Source organism: Podarcis pityusensis (genome assembly GCF_964106645.2).
Source record: "Podarcis pityusensis genome assembly, chromosome: 13".
Lineage (NCBI taxonomy): Eukaryota > Metazoa > Chordata > Lepidosauria > Squamata > Lacertidae > Podarcis > Podarcis pityusensis.
Genome location: NC_138038.1, coordinates 27,609,919 through 27,627,749, shown reverse-complemented (window position 1 = coordinate 27,627,749; position 17,831 = coordinate 27,609,919). Strand labels below are relative to the sequence as shown.

The following is a 17,831-nucleotide window of genomic DNA, read 5'->3' as shown; positions in this document are numbered from 1 at the left end:
CTCCCAGTTTTGTTTTTTTCTTCGGTCCAAGTGGCTCTTTTTGTCTTAAAGGTTACAGACCCCTGCTCTAGGTGTTAGTTCACTGGATATCTACACATAGTCAATTCTTGAAGCCGGTTGATTTGGTTCTGAAAAATACGTAAACCGCTTATCTAATGGGTGTCTCAGTTTCCAAACATCTATCAAATTGCATTTCTCTATATTAGAGAAAAAAAGTCTTTGGTAACTTCCCTTCTTTTATTTTCTCTTTTTTGCTTGACCTATCCATTTCCAACGAGACCACTCCATTCATATCTCCCATGATTATAATTTTTTGATCCATAAATTCAAACAGTTTTTATTCCAAATCTTTATAAAATTCCATTTTACTGCCATTTGGTGCATAAATTCCGACAATTATCATTTTTTCACCTTGCCAGTTGACTTGTACTGCAATTATTCTGCCTTCTTCATCTTTAAAGATTTGCTGAGCTTCTAATTTGTTTTTTACATACATCACCACTCCTCTCTTCTTACTTTTATCTGATGAGACAAACACATTTCTTAATTTTTTGTTGATTAATACACTACTGTGTTTCCTGGCTACATGAGTCTCTTGTAAACAAATAATGTCCAAATTCTTTTTTAACAAAAACTGTTCAATTCTATTCCTTTTATTTTTGTTATCATTTATGCCATTAACATTCCAAGTCCATAATTTCAATGCCATTTTGGCCTTCTTTGGTAAGTAAAACTGTTAAAGTTCTTAAACCTGTCCTCCTCCTCCTCCTCCTCCTCCTTCTTCCTCTTCTTCTGATTTATTAAGATCTACTCCCTCTGGCGTCACTGCTGCTGCCTCTTCTCCCTTTCCCAATTCTTTGTATCTTCTCAGAAATTTGTATGTCTCATCCACATTTTTGAATTTAAATTTCTTTTCTTTGTAATAAAATGAAACTCCTTCTGGAAATTCCCATTTAAATTCAATTCCATTTTTTCTCAAAATCTGAGTTAATGTCTTATATTGGTCGTGTTTTTTTAACGAGCGAAGTGGGATGTCTTTAAATATGATTGTGAATATTCCATCAATGCATAATCTTTTTTATCTGTTTTTCTGCAAAATCAAATTTCTCATTTCTCTATCCTTAAATATAATCAAACAATTCCCATGGGAACTTTTTTTTTGCCTTTGTTGTCTTCGTTTTAATCCTGAATGCATTTTGTATTGTTTTTGCCACATCTTCTACCTCCATATTTAGCCAATGCCTGTATTCATTGAGAGTTGTAAGGTATTAAGCAGGGATGGGGAACCCAAAACTTCTAGATCAGGGGTAGGCAACCTAAGGCCCGTGGGCCGGGTGCGGCCCAATCGCCTTCTCAATCAGGCCCACGGATGGTCCGGGAATCAGTGTGTTTTTACATGAGTAGAATGTGTCCTTTTATTTAAAATGCATCTCTGGGTTATTTGTGGGGCCTGCCTGGTGTTTTTACATGAGTAGAATGTGTCCTTTTATTTAAAATACATTTCTGGGTTATTTGTGGGGCATAGGAATTCGTTCTTCTTCTCCCCCCAAAAAAAATATATAGTCCAGCCCCCCACGTGGTCTGAGGGACGGTGGACCACCCCACGGCTGGAAAAGGTTGCTGACCCCTGTTTTAGATGTTATTGGATTACAACTCCCACTATCCCTGACCACTGACCTTGCTGCCTGTGGCTGATGGGAACAGGAGTCCCACAACATCTGGAGGGTGACAAGTTCCGTATCTTAGGTGTAAAACCATCCCTGTTCCAAAACTTCCCATTTCAATCCTGATTTCATTCTCTTAGCTCAAGCATTGTGTGTGTGATGGAGCAATACAATCAAACAATTGCCCTGGAGTTCGTGTTTCTGGGATTTTCCAAAGATCAAGACACCAACCTTTACCTCTTTGCAGCGGTCCTTTTCATGTACCTCATCACCCTGACAGGTAATACACTCATCATCGTGGCCATCCACATAGACCCACGGCTCAGCACACCCATGTACTTCTTCCTGAGCTATCTGTCCTTCCTGGACATCTGCTACACAACAAGTGTGGTGCCTCAGTTGTTAATCCATTTCCTGACCAGCTACAAGACCATCTCCTACAACCGGTGCATGGCTCAGCTCTATCTCTCATTCGCCTTCGGAAGCATTGAATTTATCCTCTTGGCAGCCATGGCTTATGACCGATATGTGGCTGTCTGTCATCCGTTGCATTACAAGGTCATCATGAGCAGGACAGTGTGTACGCAGTTGGTGCTAGCATCTTGGACAGCTGGATTTCTCAATGCTCTCCTGCATACGGTGTTCACTGTGCGCCTTCACTTCTGCAACTCCAACATCATCAATCACTTTGCCTGTGAAGTCCTGGCTGTTATCAAGATTGCATGTTCAGACACTTCCATCAATGAGATTCTGTTTCTGGTGACAGGGTCCATTGTGCTAGTGATCCCCTGTATCGTGGTCACACTTTCCTACGTCTATATAATCCGTGCTATCCTACGTATCCAGTCTTCAGGAGGTCGTCAGAGAGCCTTCTCCACATGTACCTCTCACCTCACCGTAGTTGCCCTCTGCTATGGCACAGCAATCTTTGCTTACATGAGCCCCAGATCCAACACTTCGCCCAACCAGGACAAGATGCTGGCTTTCTTCTATGCAGTCGTTACTCCAATGCTCAACCCTATAATCTACAGCCTAAGGAACAAGGAAGTCAAAGGAGCCCTGGCTAAAGCAATAGGGAAAAATATCATTTCTGAAAGTCATTGATCCATTTGTGATTTTTTATACATCCAGTAAGGTGGCAGAGCAGATGGAGACATGCAATTTGCTTAATCACTTAATTATTCCACACGATGGACTTGTATAGAAACTGATTCTAGGAGGAAACATTGTTTTGATACAAGATGAACATGTAACATTGCCAAAAAAGAAACAAAAGCATTGAGGAAGTAATGGGCATGAAAACGAGAGTCGCTGAAAGTGATGAGTGATCCTCCCACCCCAAAACAATTCACCTGCAACCCCAAGAGGAGTGGTTTGGAGTTTGATTTTGCCCCATTTAGCAGATTATCAGGTCAATCCAAATTTGTAGGGGAAACACATTGAGGTTGGTGCTGCTTGCGTGTAACATTTTATGGACTAGGTAAGCTAAAGGGGAATGCAAAAAATAAATACGCCCCAAGGTATCTTATCTATATCTCCTCTTTGCCCTCTCTCTCACAGGCTCTTGCTACCTATCCTAACTCCTTCATTGGACACCTCTCAATTCCATACTTTTAAGTCATCAACAAGGAATGTCACAAAGGAGGCATTCCATTGTTACCTTGACAACCTACCTACCTGGACACAGGCCATTTCTCCTATTGAGTCAAGATTCTAGACTGCTTACTCCAAGTCCTCTGCTGTGTTGCCAAAAGGTTTTCTAATTCCTCCTGCCCGCCCTCTCAAATGTGGCCATTTATATATATTAAAGTCAAGAAGACAGTCATGGAAAATCATGGTGAACAGATGTTGGCTTAAGGAGATGGTTGAATTTAAGATTTTAAAAAAAAATCAGAGGAAGAGAGTCTGAAATGAGGTGGTGGAGCATCCCTACAGTAAAAAGCCGCAAAGGGAAAGGGAAATAGGCTGGGAATGGAGATGGTAGCCTTATGCTGAACTAGAAGCTTGATACCTATAGAATATTTTGGATATTAACAAATCCAAAATAACTGTTGTGTGCCACTTCAGTCCTCTCAGTGGACTCAGTCCATTCACACATATCATTAGCAGCAAAGCAGCTGCTTTTTCTCCCATGAGAGATGAGGTGTTGCTGAAGTAGGCATTTGAGAGTACTGAAACCACAAGCCAATATTGGAAGTGCAAAGGTGCATTGGAATCTCCAGTGTGCTAAAGAGTGGTGGAGCAAATATACCCATAAGCTACCCTCTTTTGCAAGTACAACGCACTGGGGTGGGGAATATATGAGAGAAATACAGCAAATTGTCAGAGGCAAATCTCACCAAGTTGAATGGGACTTACTCCCAAGTAGGTGTCCACTTCCCAGTCATGTCACCCATCCTGACACCAAAATATAGCTTCTTTGTTTGCTGTATTGTTAGCTGAGGTGACGTTACTTTGAGGGGAAGAGAATCGCAGGAGCTGCCATTTGTTTTTCACACAAAGCCTCTTTCTGAGGTGGTTTTTCAAATTTTGAGAAACTCAAAATGGCTGCCTCCTTTGCCACTCACCGGGGACCACCGTTGTAGTGGGCTGCAAATGAATGTGTACAGAAAACCACACACCTTTACTGAGTGGGCAGACTGTGCCTCTAAGCACTGCCCTTTTCTTCGAGAGATGCAATGTTAAATATCCCTCCAAAGAAAAGGCAGATTGAATCAGACTTGTGGAAAATATAAAATCACAGTGTGCTGTTCCACATAACCCTATTTTTAAACCTGAAGTATAAAAACAACAAAAAGAACATTTTACACACATTTGGATTTCTTCTCTTTTCATAGTGGAATGTCTTGCAAACCCCCTCAGTGTTTTTTTTTTATTTGACAGCAGATGCAGAGGCTTAAAAGGCAACCCATGCCATTCTTTGGGGTGGAGGAATGAACAATGTAAGCATATTCATCAAAAACTTAGGAGACCCACCAAGCTCAATGGGACAATCTCAAGTAAACACATCAAAGAAACAAATTTGCGTGAGGGGCCATTTCTTTTCTTTTCTTGATTTTGATAAGAATTTTTATTGCAAAGTAAATACATCAATACCAAGCCACACATAAAGAATAATATAAAGAGAAAGAAAGAAAAATAAAGAAGAAAAGGGGGGGGAGCAAAGAAGACAGTAAAAGAATAAAGAAAAGTATAATATTTCAATACAATAAACACTATTTTACAAAATAATAATAGTAATAAGACTTCCATCACTCTCACAACACTTCCTTTCACATTTCATATTTTATCTGTATTTCAGTATTATTTTCATCTTAATATATAGGTATGTATAAATGTATGTTTCCCCTTTTCCATTCATGAGGTCATTCTAGACACAGCCAATTTTTTACATTAGAACCTTGCTTTCTAAATAATCATTCAAGCACTTCCATTCCTTCTTGACTGTATACATTGGCTTTAGTCTTATTATATCCGTCAATTTGGCCAGTTCCAAATATTCACATAATTTACATAGCCATTCCTCTTTGGTCGGTACCAGGAACCAGGTGAGGGGGCCATTTCACCAACTCATATCTCCTTAAATTACTGGCTCAATTTCATAATTGGTTGGTGGATTCACTGTTTCTTGCCACATCTAAGGCTGCGTACACATTACTAGGTTGTCCTGGTTCCTCAATTTGAATCCAGGCAGGTTTGGTGGAAAACGCATCAAATTGTGATTGTTTCCTAAGAAACCACATATGGATTGTAACTAATGTTGTGTACACTGCTCCCAAGCCAGCGATGGAAGCACACCGGTTGCGGAGCAAACAGGAACATGTACACAGCCCTAGTGTAGGATTGCAGCCTAAGTCATCTTAAAAATGTGCCCTTATGAGATTTTCAGGGGGATCTCAGTATCCCAGACCTGGAAAAAGGGAAACATCCTCTCAGAGAAAGGATAGTTGAAAGTATAGATAAGTTCCATGGAGTCGGCGTCATAAAAGGAGAGGATTTCAAAATCGTACTCCAGGAGTATCTTGATCCGTCGCGGGGATTTCCACAGTGGAAGGACAGTGGAAGGAGAGGTAGAGGCCATGTATTCTCCCTCAATCAGCTGCAGTGCCCAAAACCCCTCAGTAACTCTGATGCATTGGTACCATTTTCTCCCTATGGATTCCCGGACTGCCCCGATGGCCCATGCTTTGGCCTTGCCCACCTCTACCACCCATTCCATAGTCCCAGAGGTGATGCCTTCTGCTCCGAGGACACATGGCGAAAAATTGAAGCGCTCAGGGTTGTCTGGAAGAACCTGGGCCTGGCTGCCCAGGTACACACTTTTCCGATCTTCAGAAAGGATGAGGGTAGGGAAGGCTGTCTTGGGATCCAGTGTGACTTCCACTAAAAACAGAGACGGAGAATAGTTTGCAAACAACCCTACCAGCTGAAGAAATGACTTTCTACTCTAGGGGTTGAGAACCTTTGGCCCTCCAGATGTTGCTGAACTACAACTACCATCTGTTACCATAAAGCACCAATGCTGCAGCAAGCAAAGGCTTTAGCAGCTCAGCCAGCTGCTTGTGGCTGGAAAGCCAGACAGGATGTTTGTGACTGTTGCCATGGGAACAAAGGGGCAGTCCATTCTGTACTGAGCACCGGATGTTAGCTCAGTGTGTGTGTGTCATATGACCCGTACTGGATGTACTTGGGAGGAGTTTTCTCCTTGCTGTTGTTGAGTGCAGACATGATTCTCTGTACTGATGTAAGAGGCAGAAATAAATGATGTAAATAGTTTTCTGTCTGCTTCTTTCCCCTCCCTGGGGACACCAAAGGGGAGAGAGGAAGAACGGTGTGTTCCTCTCATACATCTGAGAAGAATCGCCGGACCTCGCCTGCTTATCAGCAGAGGTTGGGAGACGCGGGGAGGTCGACAGGAATATCTGCCGGTGCCTGCTTGTGGCACATTCCTCTGACCCAGGCAGAATTCCAACACCATCATCCCTGGTCATGGGCCGTGCTTCCTGAGGCTGATGGGAGTTGTAGTTCAGCAATACCCGGAGGGCCAACTGTTCCCCATACCTGTTCTCCTGCTTTAGTGGTAACAGTTTCCAGAGCACAGACATCTCAAGGTAGAGAACGTTTTAGGAACAGTGAATGTTATTTAATGGTACTTTTGCTAACCAGAAAAAAACATGTACTATTTTCCTTCCTAGGATAAGTTCTAAAAACAAAACAAAAAACAACTTTGTAGATTTGGGCATAATTTCAGGTTGAACCCAGGAAAGCCTTCCTTGAAATATTACAGGTATATGTTTATGATGTAATTATTATGATAATTACAAACTCATATTCATAACTATATCATTGCTGTTAAGAAGAAGAAAAAGGCCTTGATAATTATAATATGGTAAGTATAACTTAAAATTGCACATTATCTTCAAAATTACCATTCCAGTAGGTGTCTTCTTCTATTTGTCCCCGTAAACTAACCTTTCTTTTGAGTCCCGCAAAACTTGTCAGTGATACTGGACAGCAACCTTTCTTCCCGTTTTCTTTTTTCTTCCCTGGTTGAGGCCGCTGTTTTCGCAGGCTGCAGGGAAACTGTTGTTGTTGTTGTTTTAAAAAAAGGACGCTCTTGTTAAAAATAAGTAAATAAAATAAAGAAGATTTCCCATCCCCTTTTTGCTCCTCTTACACTACACGCACAAGAACAGTGTCCTTTTGCGGAAGTCCCATCGTGCAAATGGGATCAGGGTCTGCATAGTATTGCAATAGTTAGGGCTCCTCCAGACTTTGCATCATTGATATAGGGCTCATGGAATAGAGATGTGCAGTATAAAGCCTGAGGCTGTTCTGTGGGCAGAGTTGCACCCATCATCGGAGGGCCGCTGTCACGTAGAAATATCACAATAAGAAACTGCTGGAGGCCCAGTGTCACAGCTGGCATAGTCTTGGATCTGCCAGGGCCCCCAGCCCCCCAAAAGCACATAACAAATATGGTGGTATGTAGAAGAGAAGAAGAAGAGTTTGGATTTGATATCCCGCTTTATCACAACCCTAATGAGTCTCAAAGCGGCTAACAATCTCCTTTCCCTTCCTCCCCCACAACAAACACTCTGTGAGGTGAGTGGGGCTGAGAGACTTCAGAAGTGTGACTAGCCCAAGGTCACCCAGCAGCTGCATGTGGAGGAGCAGGGAATCGAACCCGGTTCATCAGATTATGAGTCCACTGCTCTTAACCACTACACCACGCTCGCCAATGTAGCTGCCCATTGGCTAAGCCTCCATATGTGTTTGGACTTTTTCACAAGGCTAGTACAGTGGTACCTCGGGTTAATAACTTAATTTGTTCTGAAGGTCCGTTCTTAACCTGAAACTGTTCTTAACCTGAGGTACCACTTTATCTAATGGGGCCTCCTGCTGCCATCGCGCGGTTTCTGTTCTCATCCTGAAGCAAAGTTCTTAACCCGAGGTACTATTTCTGGGTTAGCGGCATCTGTAACCCGAGGTACCACTGTACAGCTTCCTGCAACTGCGAGGCTCCATCATACAATATGGAGCAGGGAACAGCATGTGGCCGCCTTTTTAAACACAGGAGGTTGGGCCAGGCAGCTACTGCTACTCACTAAGCCCTAGTCAGCTGCATTGAGGTAGTGGCAGTCCCAGTGATGTCGCCATGGGCATGGAAGGGAGAATCTCTGCTGCCAGGGAGGCAAGGGAACAAAGCATGAGTTCAAGGTATCAGGGACAGTGGTGAGCTCACCAGGCGTGGAGGACAAAGGCTCCACTGCAAGTATGAGGCCCTTCAAGGGCTGTTGCTGGCCCTATACTGCTGCATTGGAGAGATGGGTTTTCATCTTAGAATCACAGATTCGTAGAGTTGGGAGGGACCCACAGGGTCATCTAGTCCAACCCTCCTACAATGCAGGAATCTCAGCTAAAGCATCCATGACAGATGGCCATCCATTGTTGCCGACCCAGGCACACAGCAGACGAGCGAAGACCATTTGGTGCTCTCAACCACACCATGCACACAGATTCTGCCCAAAGAATTATGGGAGCCATAGTTCGTAGCTCTGTGATGGTGGAACTGCAGTTCCCAGGATTCCGTGGGCAAAGCCTATGGGCATTTCTCAAGCATGTTTGATACACGGATGAAGCGCAGAATTCACAGCAAATTGGACAAGAGACATACGAAGCCTGGAATGGCGGGGCTCCTTTGTTTACTTACATGCTGGCATCTCTTGTTTGACTTTTGCCGACAGATCCTTTCTATTTATTCGGTCGAGGATGTTGACTGTCATCTGCAATGCTTTCGCCTCCTCGTAGGCCCTGACCATGAGCCGTGCTATTTCAGTGAGGTCGGCCTTCTCAGTCTTACAGTGCCGGATCGGCTTGTAGCCTTGCTCCAGTGGGTAGTCTTCGAGGTGCATCTTAAATCTCTTGAATTCCTCCTCTGTGAGCTCGTCCAAGTAGTCCACCAATTTGCAGCAGACACTGTTGGACATCTTGGCCCCTCCCAATCAAAGGTTTACGGAAGGAGGAAAAATAGTCTCTAGGAGAAGGGAGGTGAGTCAGTTCTCTTCTGATTGGACTGAAGAAGCAAAGACGGGGCTGACCAGTTTCTGCAAAGTGTCATGAGCTGTGAGCTGAAGGATGCACAATAATTTTACAGAACGATTTCATAAAAGGAGTCTCCTTAACCCATTTATTAGTAGTAGTAGTATTAGTATTATAGTGTATAAGCAACTTAATGACAAAATGCAAAGGGGGGAAATCAAAAGCCATTGAAAAGGAGCTTCCGGGTTGGCGCCACCGGCAATGGCGGAATTCCTCTGACCGGGAGGAATCTGCCTCGTAGAAATTTGGGTCTGGCCGCCACGGCGAAGGCGGAGACCCTCTAAAAATCACAGGCGGTTGAAGCCTGTGAACGTGGGATTCGGCGGGCACCTTTTGCGCCTCCCCTACTCGCGGGGAAACCTGATTTCGGGGATCCGGAGCGATGTGGGGTGAGCGGCGCGGTGCTTCGGATCGACTGCTTTTTCCATGAAGCGAAGCCGCATAGCTGTTGCTGGAGAGCGCTGACTTTTTCCTGTGGACAATTTGATCTTAAAGCAACTACCCATGAGTAGACTGAAGAATTGGATTTTTAAATGTTCTAATTTGGCACCGAAAAGGGGGAGGTTCAAAACAGGAAGTCCACCTCCCCTTTTTGTAAATAAGACTGAGGCAAAGAGGCTGCAAGCTAAAGCCTTGGAAAGCCCATTGTAAAGGACTAAATTCTCATCAGTAAAAAATATTAAACCCCCCTTGGAAGCAGGAGAAGAGGGGGGAGGTTTTGGATTGTATATTCCTGCAGGAGTGAGTGAGGAAGTTAAAATACCACCGCTCCGAACCTGGAAACGGGCTGCCAGTAAAACCGACATGCCTTGGAAGGTTCATTGACAGCGAATAGAACGTTCGGTGACAGCTAGCATAAGAGAGATACATTGTTTCCATTGTTTTCGTCTGTACTTAAAAAGGAGTAAAGTAATGAAAAATTGAAACAATCTTACTGAACTTTATTAAAAAAGGAGGAAAGTAACTGAAAATTGAAACTAATTTTTGGATTATTGAAACTGTGTTCAAAAGAGGACATACTGACCGATACAAATACAACTTGTTCTCCCCTAGTGGAAGCTTTCGAAATTTACTTGATAGGAGCTGAGCTAGGGGATTTTCCAGCTGCAAGATAAGAAAGTGTGAGACTTTGGATTTGACCTTGAATCTTTTAAGTGTTATGGCAAACGGAAAGGTAAAAACAGACGGGATGTCGACAGAGGGGGCCTTGGTGGCTGTATTATTGAAAATAAACGATTCGCTGGAACAACTCCACAAGAAAATAGATGCAAGAAATGTGAAATTGGATGTTGCAAGTATTGAAATTGACTCAACTGTAGAAAGCTTAAACAACTTGGGGCAAAAGGTGAATACCAATTCAGAAACCACTCAGAAACTGACAGAGGAATCTACTTCGATATGGCAAATTGCAGATGAAGTCAGGGGAAAACCCCTTGCTGCTGAATCTAAAATAATACAACAGGAGAGGAGAGTCCCATCCATACAAAGACAACTTGATGAACATAAGCTGACATCTGAATTGGAAAAGGAAAGCTTGAAAGAGTTTCAGGAGGCGATACTTACATTGGTTGAGAAAGAGAGATATTTGGGGGTTGATATGACTGCCAAAAATGTGAATCTGCTTAAGGATAGTGAAGGATGTTGGATTGAAGAGAAGGGGGATCTGGAAATATGGACAAATCAGAAGTTGTCATTGTTGGGCCGAGTTATTGTGGTGGGGATGAGGGCTGCTGTGTTGCTGGGGATGTTGCTTTTGTTTCAAACATTGCAAGCTTTGGATGGGATGGAGGGTTTCAGGAGGTGGCAGAGGGATGCTCCTAGAGTTGTCTGGCAGGGCAGGAAGCCTCGAGTAAAACTTAAGATATTGATGGATGCCAAAGAAGGAGGAGGACCTGCCCTGCTAGACCTTTAAATTTTGCTGTGAACCATCTGCTTTTTGCTGGTTGAGAGAATGGTTGCTTTTTGAAAACATTGAAGCGTTGGACAATGGCAGATGAAATTGATGGACTATATGGAATTGGCGGAAATGGCTGGCAAGATCCGAGACCAGGGTGAAGAGTCGGTGGAAGAAGATTGGAAAAAGTTTAAAGACCATTTATAGAGATATTGTAAAATTAAGGAATGTTAGAAAAATGTTGGAATGAAATTATATGGCTTTAGTAGAAATGTCATAAGGAATCAGGTATAAATAGATTAATAGAAAATTAAAGGAAAAGTATGGCAAGAATGTGTTAAGATAATTATAGAACAGAAAACAGAGTAAGATGGAAAGGAATTGCTGGGAGGTGGGAGGACGTCGCTGGAAATAAGGGAATGAAATATAAGATATTGAAAATGTTTGAGGTGATTTTAAATTGTTTTTGCTTGTTTTTATTTGTTCTTTTTAGTTCATGTAGCGTTTGTGTATTGTATTTGCATTGTTTTTTCTCTTTTTTCTTTTTTCTCTTTTTTGTTTGTGTTGGAAATGCTAAAAAAGTAATAAATACCATTTTTTTAAAAAGCCATTGAAAAGAATGAAACAACAAACAATACCACATTCCTAAAATGCTCATGCAACAATACAGTAAGAGGGACAAGTTTCTGGAAAAAAAGCATAATGTCAAGGGGAACCAGTGGTTGCAAATATCAGTTACCTCCCTCTAAAGAAAGGTGAGCCCAACCTCACCCCAAAATGAATGCTGCATAGGTAGGAGTCATATAATAAAAATAGATTGGCCCCCTTCTGCTCAGTTTTCCTTTTGTTACAAAACAAATATGTTCTATCTCCACGCAGCTCTGTAGAACTGATGTCCTGCCTTTTCATGCTCTGTGAGTATCAAATATACCACAGAGTACTCTATTATGTGTGCATATTGGGTACATTCAGGTCAAGTTCCAAAGTCTGTTTGACAAAAACTTAGAGGGGAAGCTGTGATAATTACAGCAAAAGCAAGAAAAGAACTTTGCAGCAACTATGTCTGTCCGTATTCAGGAGTAAATTATATTGAATTCAATGGTTTTTTTCTCCCAGGTAAGCACAACAAATTTATTTTCTAGTGCAGAAGTTGTGTTGTGGGTGCCTATCCCACTTCCATCTGACACAGGTATATATATACTGTATATTATAAACAGTATATCACCCTGCTTCCGCAGCTCTGGCTCAGGTTTGTTTATTATTCTGTAAACCCAGCCAAACCTGTTTGATCAGCGACGACGGGAGGACAAAAGAGACATGTATTTACAGAACAAGAAGCAAGGCCCCTTTCAAGTCAACAGCCCAGGCTCAACATTTAATTTGAGGGAAGGTTCAGACTTTGGGGAAAAACTCACCGCTCCTTCCTTGCTGCGGTTGTCCTCTTTGGAATGGCACAGCAAATGAAAGTGAAAGTTCCGGGGAATTCTGCCCCCTCCCAAAGTTGAAAGTGTCGTCATAGCTTCCTTGTGCCGCGCAGACTTTGAACACTGTTGCTTCCTTCAAAGTTTATAGTTTAAAAAAGGTTAGAAACCTTTCTCAAAAAACGATCTGCTCTGGCTCTATAGGAAAACAAGCATACATTAGCTAGCCAGCTGCTTAAGAGGAAATAATCCTTGAGTAACTTTAACAGGAGCTCCATCTGCAGAGATCAATAAGGGAAGCTTTTCATGGCCTGGGGGTTTGTCAGCTGTTAATGCCAGCCGATTAAACTACTGTTGAAAGTAATAGAAGCAGGGGTCTTATACATTTTTTGAAATCTAACCCCCCCCACACACACACACACATATGCATATTCATTTTCTTCATGTTCTTCTGCTTTGCTGATGTTCAGTTTGGTAAGACTGTGACCCACTCTGCCAAAGAAATGAGACAGGAAGGTATCTGAATACTGGGAGCCGGGGCTGTTATTTTCTTAGCGCCCTGGTAAAGCGTGTTAGAAATTTAATTAACTTATGAATAGAGCAGGGATCCTGGCAAAAGCTTTAGGGGTCTGTACCTGTTTCTTTGGTGCATCCCCCCTTTGGTCTGTCATTTTCCGCCACTCTTCTCAATAGCTTGGGATTTGAAAGATAAAGCTATCCAATTGTTGCATGCTGGGAATCCCAGTTCTCCTCCATTAAAGAAATCCCACCCTCGTCCTTCTCCAGTTACAGGCTCCTTTCCTGTGCTTATGCTGCCCTCGTGTGGTCCCATTCCTGTTCACTGTAGGCATTGAGTCTCTTGTTCAGTATATAGCAGCACAAGGGGGTGGGGAGGGGGGGGTAGCCTTTTCCTCTCATTCCGTGGTCTCAACAAAAATGCCAACTGCCTTTTGGAAAGGGAGGGAAGCTTCCATCCCAATGCAATAGCTTTTTTTGGGGGGGGGGGAGGTGATTTTCAACAGGGCTATAGTACTGGGGGTGGGATAAGTTAAATCCCACTTCCCAGTGCACCACAGGCTCAACTAGACCATCCAGCAGCCAGTTTAAAAAAAGGGGGGGAGTGGGAGATTTATATATCTTCAAGTGACATCTTGTCATGTGTAGCTTGGCCCATAAGTCTACACACTAAGAGTGAGCTCAGCTTTTTAGACTTAATGGGTATGAGTCAGCTAAAGTTGACCACTTTAAATTTCCATTGATTTTAGTGGTATTTAAGACTGGGTTTAATTCTGCCACTGGCATCCATACGAATTACGTGTTTCGCTCTGATGATTGTAGCTTGTTTAGCTTTGGTGCCTGCTGTAGACATGCGCTTCTGTTATAGGACCACGACACAGCGCATGCCAGTTTGCTAAAACGTAAGTTTAGCAGGTAACCCAAAGTACTGTAGAGGTGGGAGCTAACAGATACAAGTCTTTTCTGCAGTTATAAGTAAACTGGGGGTGGGATTTCCCAGGCAGTCACAGCCACAGCCTATGAATAGGAGGTCACAATGGATAGATGAGGTCACAAAGGCAGTCTCTGGTGACTGGTCATGTTGCCTATGGTGATTAGTCAGGTTATCCCTGCATCTTATTGCTAAGGTGCAGTTGAGGTTGAAGGGATGAGGAGCAGGTTCACTTCACTCATTGTCTCTTGATGGCATTTCGGCACCAGGACATCTTCAGAGTACTCATTTTCTCAAGGTGCGTAGTATTGAATACAGAAAGGAAGGATTCCTGTATATTTCCCATTCATATTTTATCCCATGTCTCTTTAGAACTGTATCTTGTGCTTTACTCTAGAATTAGGCTATGTAACAGCTTTATATAGCACTGTTTAAAGCAGGAATAGGGAACATGTGGCTGCTACTATCATCATAAATAAGATTTATATGCCACTTAATGTATAATATACCTAAGTGGTTTACATAAAGCATAGTAAGGTAAGAAAAATAAAAATGTATGTACAACATTTAAAACCAAAAATACAAAGAAATACATGAGTAAAAACAGAAAAGCTATCAATAAGGCATTCAGATATCAATAAATAATAGAACATGGTGAATCTGATGAGCCTGGGAATGCCAGCTTAAATAGATGGGTCTTCAGGAAGTGTTTAAAGTTTGAAACTCTTTCTGCCTCATGAACTGCACATTGAAGGGTGTTTGACCACTGGCTATGTTGACAATAGCTGGAGTGGCACAGGTTCCCCATCCCTGGTTTAAAAAATAAACCCAGCAACAGGATTTTGGAGGTTCTCAGACAAGGCATCTCTGTGGGACCCCTAAACCTGGAAGAAATGGGCATGTAATTCTCTTCCACTGGCTGAGTTCTCCACATTTTATGGTAGATCATTGCACCTATTCTGTAGCCGGACGTTTTATTCAGGACAACCAGAATATCAGTTGGAGTAGCCCAGTATATTTATTTTGTTTCATAGTGTTAAATACAAATAAAAAGTACAAAAAAATTAAATAAGGGCTTAGAGCTCATCAGTTATTCCGGTGCCTTTTCATTCATTAGCCAGAAAACAATAGAAGGCAACAGCAATTTTATTTTTAGAGAGCAACTGGACAAAAGTCTGTCTGGGTGCTTTCCAGGAAAAAGGACTAGAGACTTAGGTTTTTTTATTTAAAAAAACAGCTGAACATTCAGGAGAGAGGCCAGGAATATTTCTGAGGAGCCACATCCTTGTTCCACCCACCCTTATGGGTTGTGATAGTCATGATAGGCATGTAAGTGGTTCTGTTCAGGCAGCTGAGTCCTTGACGGGTGCCAGCACAAAGTGAAATAACCTGCAACCGTTTCAAACTATAGAAATCATTTTGGTTCAAGCTGTAGACAGTTGCCCCAGTCCAACAAGAGATCCTTACAGGTAAGCAGCCTTCTGCATGCCACTAATGTGCATTTTTAAACTGTTTTCACTCCACTTTTTTGAGTTGAAAAAGGCTCCCAGAGCAGGTTTCAATTATCAGTAATGAGACTCATATTCACCCATGACCCTCCAGCATTTTGAATAAAACATTTTTGCAAAAGGCTAGTTGAAGAGCACAGATGGTTGTGTTTATGAGTGCACATGAGAAACACCCAACAAATGGTACTTATTGTTCCTGTCTTAGCGCTTCTGTCCTTTTCTTACATACACCAGGCCTAACTCAGCTGATAGGCGGACAGGTTTTGCTTCGCAGCAAGTCTAGCAGCCCAGACTTCACTTAAGCTTTTGGCTCACTTACTTAAAACCATCTGAGTGGTTTTACTGAACTGTTCCTCAAAAGATAGTGCCGTCTCCAACATGGCGAGTTTGCTCTTCTTCTGCTGATGCACATCACTCCACCATGTATATTTTATGGATGAGCCTCAGTGGGATGAGGATGCCTTGGCCCACAGGATCTTAAGATCCTTGTAAACCTATAATCCATCAGAAAACAGGGCAACCTTTATCCCATACACCCCCTAATTCAATCTCCTTGTGAGCAAGGCTGAGCCAAAACTTGCTAGAAACTGTATGATCCTTCCTACGCCTCAGGCAACACCATGCTGAAGGCCGCAGGTTGACAGCTGTTGCAAAGCTGCTGTATGTAAAAGGTGTTTTTCAGACGAGTAGGAAGCATCCATCATACAAAACAGTATTTATTTACAGGTACAGATTATATGCGAATGGTGATAGGGAAGGCGGCAAGTGCCAGGCGGCCAGCTAGACTGGAGGACCCCGAGTTCTGGCGCACAGCTTAGCCGCAGGGACCACCACACAGCCTGAAGCTGAGAGTGCACCAAACAGGGAAAGGTCAGTTTTGGCCCGCCCCAAAGTTACTCAAGGTCATTGAGGAGCTGCAGTTCAAAGACCTGCAGGTGCTCCTTGAGCCGTCGATGTGCCTCGGCGCTGTGCGGCCGCCGCTCGCGCTGAAGCTCGCAGATCCGAAGGCGGAGTCGCTGTTCTCGGCGCCGGCAGGCCTGGAGCTGCCGCTGCGCCTTCCCCAGAGCATCGAGGGCCGCCTCCGCTCTCCGCTTCCACAGCAAGGCACTGCCTACCTGGTAGCTGTGCTCGTTCTGGATGTAAGCCCCAGCTGGGGGAGGCAGGCGCAACATGTAGAGAGAGAGGGAAACGGGGTGGGATGAATCCCCCACAGGCTCCGGGAGGGCCGGAGAAGGAGAAGCTTCTTCCTGGCCAGTAGCAGCGGGTGACTGTTCCAGGGGAATGTCTGACAGGGTGGCCAGGCTCTCTGACGCCGGCCCCGGGAGGTCAGGCTGGCTTCGAGGCTCGCCGCTGGTGGGAGCAGCCCCAGGACTTGGCAGCTCTTGTGCAGGGAAGCAGGAGATGTCCATGCACAAAGGACTCGACTCCTCCTCCAGGCAAGGGCTGCAGCTGTAGGCAAGGAACAGAACCCTGGTCAGACAGGAACCGAGTGGGGAAGATCTGCCACACTTTTATCACAGCTTCCGAAGAAGCAAGCCCCACTAAACATAATTAACATTCATAGGATGGTACAGGAAGGGAGGGAAGACCTTCCACAGAGCATGGCAAGAGAAGCCAGAAGGGCAGTACTCACCTCTGCTTCTGCTGACGTTTCGCAAGTTTTGAATTGCCTAGCTTTGATTTTTGGCGCAGTTTGGCGTGAAGTTCAAATATTGTGGGAACAGCACCCTCTTTGAGCCGATGGTAGCCACTGCAAAAAGGAGCATCAACACTCATAAGCCATCTCTGGCTTCAGACAGGCAAGCATCCTTCTCTGGAAAGTCATCTGAACTATAGACCTTGCAGCAAGACATTTCTTTTGGGGGAGCTGCTGGGTTCTGGGAGGTCCTAGCTGCACCTGCGGTTAGCCAGTTATATTTCTGCATTGCAATGTTTTCCCTCTAGATCTCTGCACGTGCAACTGCATGTGCGGAGTCCCAAATAAACAGAATGAGCTTTGTAAGTAACACATGCTGCTTAAATTCGAATTTCTCCCCACAAATCTCAATGGAGATAATACAGCATGACCTCCACAATACAGCACTCCCACTTGCTTATTCTCCTAAGAAGATATAAAATTGCTTTATAATGAGTCGGACCATTATTGCCCACTACTATCTGCTCTAGGTGATACTTAAGGACTCAGGAAGAGGCTTTTCTCAATACATACTACTTAAGATCCTCACACACCTTCATTACTTTATCAAACTTATCTAACAGGACTTGGTGACTTGGATATGTCTAGGTTTATCTTTT

At 43.5% G+C, this 17,831-nt stretch overlaps 4 protein-coding genes across 10 annotated transcripts in view; 2 read left to right on the top strand and 2 right to left on the bottom strand.

Annotated features, from left to right (window-relative positions):
- The first annotated feature begins 1,363 nt into the window (after positions 1-1,363).
- LOC308461517 (olfactory receptor-like protein OLF3) lies at positions 1,364-3,225 on the top strand. The gene has a single exon (XM_080978513.1). The coding sequence runs from the start codon at positions 1,824-1,826 to the stop codon at positions 2,766-2,768; it is 945 nt and encodes a 314-aa protein (XP_080834639.1). The 5' UTR covers positions 1,364-1,823; the 3' UTR covers positions 2,769-3,225.
- Positions 3,226-4,701: 1,476 nt separating this feature from the next.
- Positions 4,702-13,375, bottom strand: LOC308461562 (butyrophilin subfamily 1 member A1-like). 5 transcript variants are annotated; one of them, XM_080978568.1, is made up of 5 exons: positions 13,217-13,375; positions 12,576-13,073; positions 8,878-9,295; positions 7,137-7,247; positions 4,702-6,047 (listed from the first exon to the last, which is right to left on the bottom strand). In XM_080978568.1, the coding sequence occupies exons 3-5, from the start codon at positions 9,152-9,154 to the stop codon at positions 5,539-5,541; spliced, it is 897 nt and encodes a 298-aa protein (XP_080834694.1). In that variant the 5' UTR covers positions 9,155-9,295; positions 12,576-13,073; positions 13,217-13,375; the 3' UTR covers positions 4,702-5,538. The 5 variants fall into 5 exon arrangements, with proteins under 5 accessions (XP_080834694.1, XP_080834697.1, XP_080834693.1 ...); XM_080978571.1 differs by having other exon boundaries at positions 8,878-9,201; positions 12,576-12,779; positions 13,217-13,355; XM_080978567.1 differs by having other exon boundaries at positions 12,576-12,779; positions 13,217-13,354.
- Positions 13,376-16,236: 2,861 nt separating this feature from the next.
- THAP7 (THAP domain containing 7) overlaps positions 16,237-17,831 on the bottom strand; it is a 6,686-nt gene continuing 5,091 nt past the window's right edge. For all 3 annotated transcript variants that reach the window (XM_080978564.1, XM_080978562.1, XM_080978563.1), the window contains exons 4-5: positions 17,170-17,286; positions 16,237-16,985 (exon numbers count right to left, since the gene is read on the bottom strand). In XM_080978564.1, the coding sequence (XP_080834690.1) occupies positions 16,430-16,985; positions 17,170-17,286 (673 nt within the window). In that variant the 3' untranslated portion in view covers positions 16,237-16,429. The remainder of the gene's footprint in view (positions 16,986-17,169; positions 17,287-17,831) is intronic.
- The window catches only part of LOC308461454 (vomeronasal type-2 receptor 26-like), a gene marked incomplete at its 5' end in the record, with an annotated part of 23,070 nt that continues 21,503 nt past the window's right edge, over positions 16,265-17,831 (top strand). Inside the window, one exon of the transcript XR_013978900.1 lies at positions 16,265-16,406. The remainder of the gene's footprint in view (positions 16,407-17,831) is intronic.